A 9,640-nucleotide genomic window follows, 5' to 3' on the forward strand; every position below is an offset into this window, starting at 1 on the left:
CTCGCAAAAAAAAAAAGACGGTATGCCTACTGCTAGGACTTATGAGGAATTAGCATTATTCACTGTTATACAAGGGCATACCTCGGGCCAGACTTCGGGCCGTGCCAAAAAAAGGCCGGTGCTGAAAACCCAGGCCCGAGCCCGGCCCAAGCCTGGAAAAGCCCGACATGGCCTGGTCGACCCGGCCTGGCTACGGCTAAAAACGTGTTTTGCGCAAGCCCGAGCCCGGCCCGATCTACATGTCAGGCTTGATTTTCAGGCCCGAGCCCGGCCCAATTGCACGCTCGGGCTCAGCCTGGCCCGGGATTTTCGAGCCGGGTCGGGTCGGGCCGTCCGGGCCGGGCTGCCCATGGCCAGGTATAGTCGCTGCTGAAGAACAAAACCTAGTGAAAAACAATAGGATGATAAAATTTTGAGTAGGCAGGGAAGTGTTCCTAATTCACATAGTAAAAAATAGAAGTGTCGGTTGACAACTGCGACCAACTTTCAGTTATGATTTTTGGTTTGCAAAATATTCGAGATGACAAGGCACCTAAATTATAGTGTACAGAGCATTTATTTGCAATTAAAATACAAAAACATATGTATATCTTTATATGGCTTTACGACATCTTGGTATTATCTTGCCCTGGGTCCCGAAATCTCAGGACCGGCCCTGGGACAGGTCTCCGTGAGCGGCCGCGCAAGGCTCCGCTGCCCTGCTTGGCCACTCTGCCTAAAGTTGAGCATCTTGCTACAATTTTTGGTAAGAAAGAAAGACACCATTACTAGATATTTATTTGCTCAACCGGGTGCTACAATTGATAAGAAGGAAGTCAAATATATATTCCCTATGGCCACGGTCTAGCTATGACGCAGAGGGGAACCCTCTTCCTTGAGGCCACCCCAGGCGTCTCTTCCATGTCTAACTCTGTCTCTCCCTCCCGCAGCGCCCAGTTGAACCGGCCGACGAGGTTCGCTATCGCAATCTCCAAAATGGACATGGTGAAGTTGATTCCAGGGCACATCCTTCTTCCAGAGCCAAACGGTATGAGCTGGAAATGCCTACCCCGAAAGCTGACCTCACTACCGATGAACCTCTCTGGCCGGAACTCCATGGGTGACTCCCAGGTATGTGGGTCCCTACCGATGGCCCACGCGTTGATGATCACCATGGTCTTCCTCGGGATGTGGTACTGCTGGATCCTGGTGGACTCCATGGCCTCGTGAGGGAGCAGGAGAGGCCCGGGAGGGTGCAGCCGAATCGTCTCTTTTATCACCGCTTTGAGGTAAACCATCCCTTGTAAATCATGCTCGGTAATCATATCGGAGTCTGAGATTAACGATTTCCTTAGCTCGTGTTGTAATCTTTCCATGGCTCCCTTGTTGCGAACCAGCTCCGCCATAACCCATTCAAGGACGACGATGGTTGCTTCTGTCCCTGCCCCGAAAAGATCCTGCAAGATCGAAAAAGAGTCTTTTATTTATTTCGATGACGGTCATGTATTTCGATGTGACTTATTTTGATCACGAAAGCGTGATTTATGTGTAGAAAGGCTCAATTCAGTTCGTCTTAAAATCATTTCCTACGAAGTGTATAATTTTGTGACATGTGACTAATACATATATGTCTATGATCCAAGCGATGGTTAAAGTTTAATCATGGGTCTCTCTGTAAAGAAATATAAGATACTATTTTATGCACTTTGCGGCTAGCTACTCCCCACCATTCCTAAATATAAGCCGTTGGGGGAGTGTAAACTGAACTCCCCCAGTGACTTATATTTTGGAATAGATGCTACCTTTTGTTGTGATTTTTTTTAGAGCCGGCGTGTTGTTGTTTTTTGTTTATCTCAGTGATGATGGGCAGTGTGGCTCTGCGCATTGTGTGATGCAGAGGCCGGGGAACTCCCCTAGAAAAAAGTGATCGGCGGTGGTCCACAGCCCGGGAAGAAGGAAAATTAAGCAGTTTATTACTTTACCATTAAGATAGCCTTGACGTTGTCCCTGCTGAAGCGCCATGCTGCTGACCCGCCCGAGATATTATCGAGTGACAACATCACATGCACAAACGTGCTGCCACTCGTAGTCGTAGGAGTATCCTGCTGCGGTGACAACAATTGTCTACCCGCGACCTCCAGTATCTCCTCAAGAATCGGATCGATCCTCTCGAAGGCCTTCCTCACCTTGTTGTCCAGTCCGCCGAGGCCGAGCCAGGCAAGCCCCGGGAAGCAATCCTGGACGTGGAAGGTGCCGAGCAACGCGTTGCCCTCCTCCAGCAGCGTGTCTACCTTGGCTCCCCACCCCTCGGCAGTGCTCGGGCTCGCCCCGAACACGATCCGCCCGGTCACGTCCTTGGCGAAGCCGGCGAGGAGCTCACTCAGGCGCACGACGCCGCCACCACAGGACAATCTCTGTACGTGTACCATTTGCACCAACGCCTGCACCTCCTCCTCCCGGACGGCGCGGTAGGCGCGCACCCTCGCGGGGCTCAGGAGGTGGAGCACGCTCATCTTGCGGGCGTGGACCCAGTATGGGCCGTGGGGAGCGAAGGCGATGTCCGTGCAGCCGTAGAAGAGCTTCCCTGGGACGGCGAGCGACGGGCGGCTGGCGAAGACGCGGTCATGCGTCTGCATCACCTCCCGCGCTGCGGCGGCGGACGACACGACGACGGCTCGGACTTGGCCCAGACGGAGGAGCATGACGGGGCCGTGAGCGGCGGCGAGGCTGGCCAGGGAGCGGTGCGGGAGCAGCCGCCGGCCGGCGAGCTGGTGTAGGTTACCTACTAGAGGGAGTCGCCAAGGGGAAGGTGGCGGCACAGGAACGTCGACGGCATCGCTACTGCAGCTGGTGGCGTGCTCCTTCGAGATAGCTGCACGGAGGAGTAGCGTGCACAGGATGGTGAGGGCGGGCAATAATAAGAAAACCAACATGGTAGTAGTATCTTCCATGGTTTTCTTCGATCGTCCTCTACGTACGTCGATCGGTAGTGTGTGTGTATGTGTATATAGGGAACCTCGCTCGGGCTGGTAGCACGGAGATTCTGAGATCCTGTTATAGAACAGAGTCCACCTGTTCACTCCAAGGAAAGTACGATACCACCCCTTAAACGATCTCAGGTCCTTAGAGACACATGCGCGAAGGCTTTTCGGTTGTCATCAACAAGGTCAAGCCGGCTCCGGTAGGGAAGGGCTACAACGGCGTGTCGGCAGCTTGTTCTGGCACCAGTAGTGGTCCTTCGATGGTCTCAGAATCTCAATGTAATTTTTATTATGTTTGAGATGCTTTGTATTTCAAGTGAACTTTTATAATATATAGCTTTGATCATTTTTGCTAAAAAAATGATCTCATTATTCCAACTTCAGAAATACAAATTTAAAGATTTAAAAAAATCAATTTTTATGAGGGTGCACAAGACATGCCTTTACAGCCCCTAAAAGTTTCCGGTCCTAATTCGAAATACGCATGACTAAACAAAAAAGAGAAAATCAGCATGAATAGCGTTGCAAACAGAAAAAAAATCACGTCTGAATTTGCCTTTTCGGTTTCTCAATGTGTTTTGAATCTGGATCTGAATTTTTGAAGTTGTAGACACACATATCTTGTGAACATTCAAAATTTTGTTTTGATTTTGTTCGAAACATTTAAAATCAATCATTTTGAATGAGAACATGGGAGCATGTGAGAGTTTGTAGCAAGAACTTTTTCTTCTTCCTTGAGTCCTGCTACCAGCCTACGTCAAACCAGTCCCTCGTTGCATATATAAAAATGTTTGAAAAAATTAGGAAAACAATTAGTGCATTGACACAAAATTAGATGTTGTGTCATATTTTCTGGATTTTTTCAAATGTTTTTGGATGTTCAACGGGTTCCGGTGCACTGGTAGCACCAATGGCCCCGGTGCACCAGATACGTTTCCACTTCAAACCTGCATACGAGCTTCCCTCTGTGTGTGTGTGTGTGTCAAACTGTGGTCAAATCTGGTCAAAATGTGGTCAAACTATGGTCAAACAATGGTTAAACTAATTATTCAAGAAACATTAGTGTTACTAAATAATTATTCCAGCTTTTTTGAATTTTGGTCAAAGTGTGGTCAAACTACTTATTCAAGAAATATTAGTGTTACTAAATAATTATTGTTTTTTAGAACAATAGTTTCAAACTCAAACAGTGAAATGTGTGACTTCATGCTCAAGCTAAATTCCTGAGGGTTAATAGGATTGACATCTTACTATTGTCAAGAAAACAACAAGTGTAGACTTGGAAACGAGGGAGAATAAAACCCGGAAGTTAAGCGTGCTCAGGCTGGAGTAGTGAGAGGATGGGTGACCGTCCGGGAAGTTAGATGATTTGAAATGATGAGGGGTGATTAGAGATTAGAGGTTAAAATAATTCAGAAATTTGAAAATAAAAAAAAATTCAAAAAAAATCATAAAATTTCCTTTAGTACCGGTTGGTGTTACCAACCGGGACTAAAGGTGGACCTCCAGGCAGCGGCCACGTGGAGGGCCTTTAGTCTCGGTTCGTGCAAGAACCGGGACTAAAGGGGGAGGCTTTAGTAACGACCTTTTAGTCCCAGTTTCAGAACCGGAACTAAAGGCCCTTTTTCTACTAGTGAAAGCCATGCAGATTTTACAGAGACTAATTTGTCTCAGATGTCGATACATAAGGGTACTCTCGTCTGGAAGAATGCCTCGAAGAACCCGCCAGACAAATATTCTCACTTTAGGTAGCACATTTAGCTTCCACACAGTTGATTATCAACTGAGGGACAGGTAACCTGCCCTTCATCTGGAGCTTGACGCTCTTTCTGAGTCACTAGAGCTCGGTACGCTGACTTGACGGTGTAGTTGCCTGAGGGTTCTTGTGCCCATGCAAGGAAATCCTCTCCACATACGGGAGATGGATTCACACGGATTTCCAAGGATGCTAATGTAATATTCTTTTCTGTGACGAGTTCATTTTGTGTAAAGATCTAGCACATCTGTTTTCTGGTGTGTTCGGCTGTTTGTGTGTGCAAGTTTGTATTGTGGCTGCTGGTGCTGATCTTTGAATGACAGCCCTTTTTTTTTTTGAATGATAACAACGCTTTCTAAAAAAGGGTAAGTACGGCAAGAATCGGACCACAAATAGTTTTTCTGTACCAGAGCTGCTATACGTACGACATTTTCATGTAGTGTAAATTTTTAAAAGTTTGCTGTATTTGAATATTTTCATAAAATACAACAAAGATACTAAGACTGCTCGTAGTGGAAAGTATCATACAGTAGTATCGTGATATGATATTCAACCTTCTCCTTTTCCATTTAACTTTATGATACGTCAACCAAATTCTCTAGTTTTTTTTTGTTTTTTTTATTTGCTAATGAACCAAATTGCCTAGTTGACATGCATAATACTACGTGCTATGATACCCTCATCAAGGAATGTCTAATAAGAAGAGCACGGATCTCAATGAACTTGAAAGATGTGATATAGGAGAGGGCATGATGACCCAAGTGCATTCGAGTATTTCTCATGTAGTCCATGAATGTCAAACATGTACGGACACGTGCACTATATAAGCAAGGCCCACATTCGAGATGTTGTATTCCTCAAACAGAACGTCAACCAGCGATGATCCCAATGCTAAACAGGAATGGTACTACTATTGTTATGAATGCAAGCCGTATCCTCTACTATTTGGAGATGTGCTGATGCATATCCATTTTCCTAAATTTATCAGGAAAAAAATACAATTCTTAACGATTTTGTAATTAATCATTAATGCTACATCACTTGTTGCAACCACCACCCGAAAACTGTCACCAGCTCTTGGTCACTATTACGAACAATTAACATTATTATTTTTCAATCAGCAATTGCTCCCTATTGATTTATTTTATTTTATTTTTATAACTAGTAAGCATGCACGTGCAACACATGTCTCAACTAAAATACATATGAAATATAATAATTCTATCACTATCAGTATTTAACCATGGTACATAGATGTTGGTCTTGTATCGGAGACATCACTATCACTATTTGTCCTGTATCGCGGACATAACTTGATAGCACATTCTGTCTATGATTTATCATCATTGTATCCAATTTTAACTAAGGATGAGGTATATTATTTCCAATCAAAAAATATATCAATCTTATTTCCTTCTATTTGGTTCCTATGAATGGGTCATTACAGTAGCCATCGAAAAATAAATAAAAATAGATATGCAAGTGTGTGTGTATAGAAGTAATGGAAGTAAGTGGTTTCCAAATAAGCCGGTCTGATGACATAATTCATCAAAGTTCTAAGATACAAGCTTGTGCATCTAAGGAACACAAACGTTGCTGTCATGACCTTTGAGTTGTATGAAGGTGCCATAGGCCGATGATCCTTGGTTCTAAACATGACAAAATGCAGATGAAAATATGTAGTATCATTTGAAACTTGCACTTGTAAACTGTATTTTATATGAACTAAAATTGACTGGAGTTTCAAGTTGTGCTACCATTGACTGAATTTTGCCCATTGAAGGAAAAAACTGGGACAATACTACATACCACTTTGTGTTATCATTGTGAAGTAATCATCAGTGGCATCACAGAAAATCCATCACTTCAACAAGGAGAAACAAAACCACAAAATGTAAGTATGTAGTATTACTCTGGCCATGTGGCGAGGTGAGTCTTGAGCAGCTAGAAGCAAATAATGTGGTCCTGCCTGGCAACCTCGAAGACCATCCTCCTCCACTTGGCCAACCGCTTACCGTCCATGTCGTCGACATTGATGGCAGCTTTGCCTTCCGCACACCAAATCAACTATGGCAGCCATGAAGGCAACGACGACTTCTGTCTGGTATGTTGTGTGTGGTACCAGTGGTACCAAGCAGAGTTGCATTCTTCCCCATCCATGAAGGCAACCACATGTTGCGGTGAATAATGGCCACTCTGCAATAAAACTAAGCAATAATAGTTCAAACTGTAAAGAAAAGAACAAACAGGAAAAATGTTGGCACCATGGTGTTGGAAATATGCCCTAGAGGCAATAATAAATTGGTTATTATCATATTTTCTGTTCATGATAGATGTTTATTATTCATGCTAGAATTGTATTGAGCGGAAACTTAAATACATGTGTGAATACATAAACTATATCGTGTCCCTAGTAAGCCTCTACTAGACTAGCTCGTTGATCAAAGATGGTTATGGTTTCCTGACCATAGACATGAATTGTTATTTGATAACTAGATCACATCATTAGGAGAATGATGTGATGGACAAGACCCAACTGTTAGCTTAGCATAAGATCATATCACTTAGTTTTTATATAGCTTTCTTCATGTCATGTATATGTTCCTTCGACCATGAGATCATGCTACTCCCGGATACCGGAGGAATGCCTTGTGTGCTATTAAATGTCACTTCGTAATTGGGTGATCATAAAGGTGCTCTACAGGTATCTCAGATGGTCTCTGTTGGGTTGCATGGATCGAGATTGGGATTTGTCGCTCTATATGACGGAGAGATATCTCTGGACCCACTCAGTAATAAAACATCACAAGAAATTTCAGGTGACTAATGAGCTTATTCACGGGATCTTGTATTACGGTAACGAGTAAAGAGACTTGCCAGTAACGAGATTGAACTAGGTATGGAGATACCGACGATCGAATCTCGGGCAAGTAACATATCGTCGGACAAAGGGAAATGCATACGGGATTACCCGAATCCTCCACATCGTGGTTCAACCGATAAAGATCTACATTGAATATGTTGGAACCAATATGGGCATCTAGGTCCAGGTATTGATTATTGACCAGAGAGAAGTCTCAGTCATGTCTGCATGATTCTCGAACCCGTAGGGTCGCACGCTTAACATTCGTGGACGCTAGGGTTGCATTGGGATATGTACAATGGTGACCAAATGTTGTTCGGAGTCCCGGGTGAGATCTTGAACGTCATGAGGAGTTTCGGACTGGTCTGAAGGTAAAGATTGATATATAGGAAGTCATTTTTAGGGTACCAGAAAAGTTTGGGGGAATACTGGCATCATATCTGTTGGTGCAATATCTGCCTACCTTGTGTTTTGGACATTGCTGATAGAAATAGGTATGGACTGATTTGTTTGCTAGTGCACACAGGGAGAAAAATTCCCTACACAACCGAAGAGAATGTTGTCTCCGGTGCTAAGTTGGAGGAACTTCACCAAAGCATATCTGGCTATCTGCGCTAAAGAGAGGAATGAGCTATGTGTGTTGAAGTCATATAGTCGAGAAGAATGATGTGAAGAAATTGACCCCTCAAAACTTCACTGCTGAAGGAAAGCTTTCGATTCGGTACTGTCGTCCGAACAAATTGACTGCAGCGATGGAAATCGAAGACAAAGTGAAGGCATAGTACTCATTTCGTTGTTCTTCTTTCATTCATTTGAGTCATAGGACCTCCGTACTATGAAGAGGGGTATAGGTTCTCGATGCTTAGATCTGCTGTGATACTTAGCCAAAACTTATGAAAGTTGTGAGAGAAATCTCTTTGTGCTCCGAGCAAATACTTGTCAGCAAGAGACTGTGTTCTTCTTTGCTGCGAGAGATTTGACTCGGACCGAGGAGTTAGCATTACTTGTTCCTCAAGTAATGTTACCGTTGCTCCAAAATCCGACCGTTGTGAACGTGTCAGTTGGCCATTGGCTGGACCTCATGTCCAAAATGATCATTTCCCATCTGGGAAGGTTGCGGCTATAAATAGCCACCCCGCTCCAACGTTGCGGCCATGAATGGTACTCCTGCTTCCTGGTAATTCTTGAGGGTATCCAATGGGTGGCCACTCATGGGTGCTCAGTCAATACAATGTGCAAGTGGTGATCCATATGCCTAGACATGCATGCATGCAACCAATTTTGCACCAACCGCACAACACCCGTGAAGCTCTTGTGGCCTCAAGCGGCCTTCATGCACTATCTCCTATTTCAAGCATTGGTCACCTTCATAAGCCTCCACATGAAGCATCCCATTGGAAGCAACAACATCTCTCCCAAATCATCCCTCAGCCACTTGTTAGGACAACCGGTAGTGTGCATTCATTGATGGGCAGTGTGTCACTCATGTTATTGGCCGAGCAGCCTCGGTGAAGGTTGCTTCCATCACGCCAAACTTGTTAGCAGTTGCACCTACCATTGTTGCCATCATGGTAGCAACCAGTGTCATCACCCTCGCTAACAAGTTTGTCGTTTGGAAGAAACCTTTCATCGGGCAACTCGTCCCATAGCATGAGTGTCACCCCTTCCACGAATGCACAACATCACAATTGCAACTAGGATTAGCTTGGCATCGATGAATTTTTCTCCATGGAGAAGTAGAAATGGCAAGTAAATAGTTGATGCCCAATACTTATATTCTTTTAGAACACACACAATCACATATATCACCTCGTCAATTGCTTTCTTTTTTCCATTCTTTAGTTGCATGCTTCACTTTAGTATTTTTTTCTATCCATACAATGCATCCACATCAATAAGTAATGCGTGTTTGCCACACCATTATCACCACCATAGTTAATTCTCACAATTTATATATGTTGTTCCCATCCATGCAACTCATCCACATCAATAAGTCATGCACATTTGTCACATCATCAACATGCAATGGCAACATAGTTAATCCTCATAATTTATACATTT

The 9,640-nt window shown here is 44.1% G+C and overlaps 1 protein-coding gene across 1 annotated transcript; it reads right to left on the minus strand.

Annotated features, from left to right (window-relative positions):
- Positions 1–605: 605 nt before the first annotated feature.
- Positions 606–2,985, minus strand: LOC109742021 (cytochrome P450 71A4). The gene is made up of 2 exons (XM_020301106.3): positions 1,962–2,985; positions 606–1,436 (listed from the first exon to the last, which is right to left on the minus strand). The coding sequence occupies exons 1-2, from the start codon at positions 2,928–2,930 to the stop codon at positions 831–833; spliced, it is 1,575 nt and encodes a 524-aa protein (XP_020156695.1). The 5' UTR covers positions 2,931–2,985; the 3' UTR covers positions 606–830.
- Between the last annotated feature and the right edge of the window lie 6,655 nt (positions 2,986–9,640).

This window comes from Aegilops tauschii, chromosome 1, assembly GCF_002575655.3.
Source record: "Aegilops tauschii subsp. strangulata cultivar AL8/78 chromosome 1, Aet v6.0, whole genome shotgun sequence".
NCBI classification, from domain to species: domain Eukaryota; kingdom Viridiplantae; phylum Streptophyta; class Magnoliopsida; order Poales; family Poaceae; genus Aegilops; species Aegilops tauschii.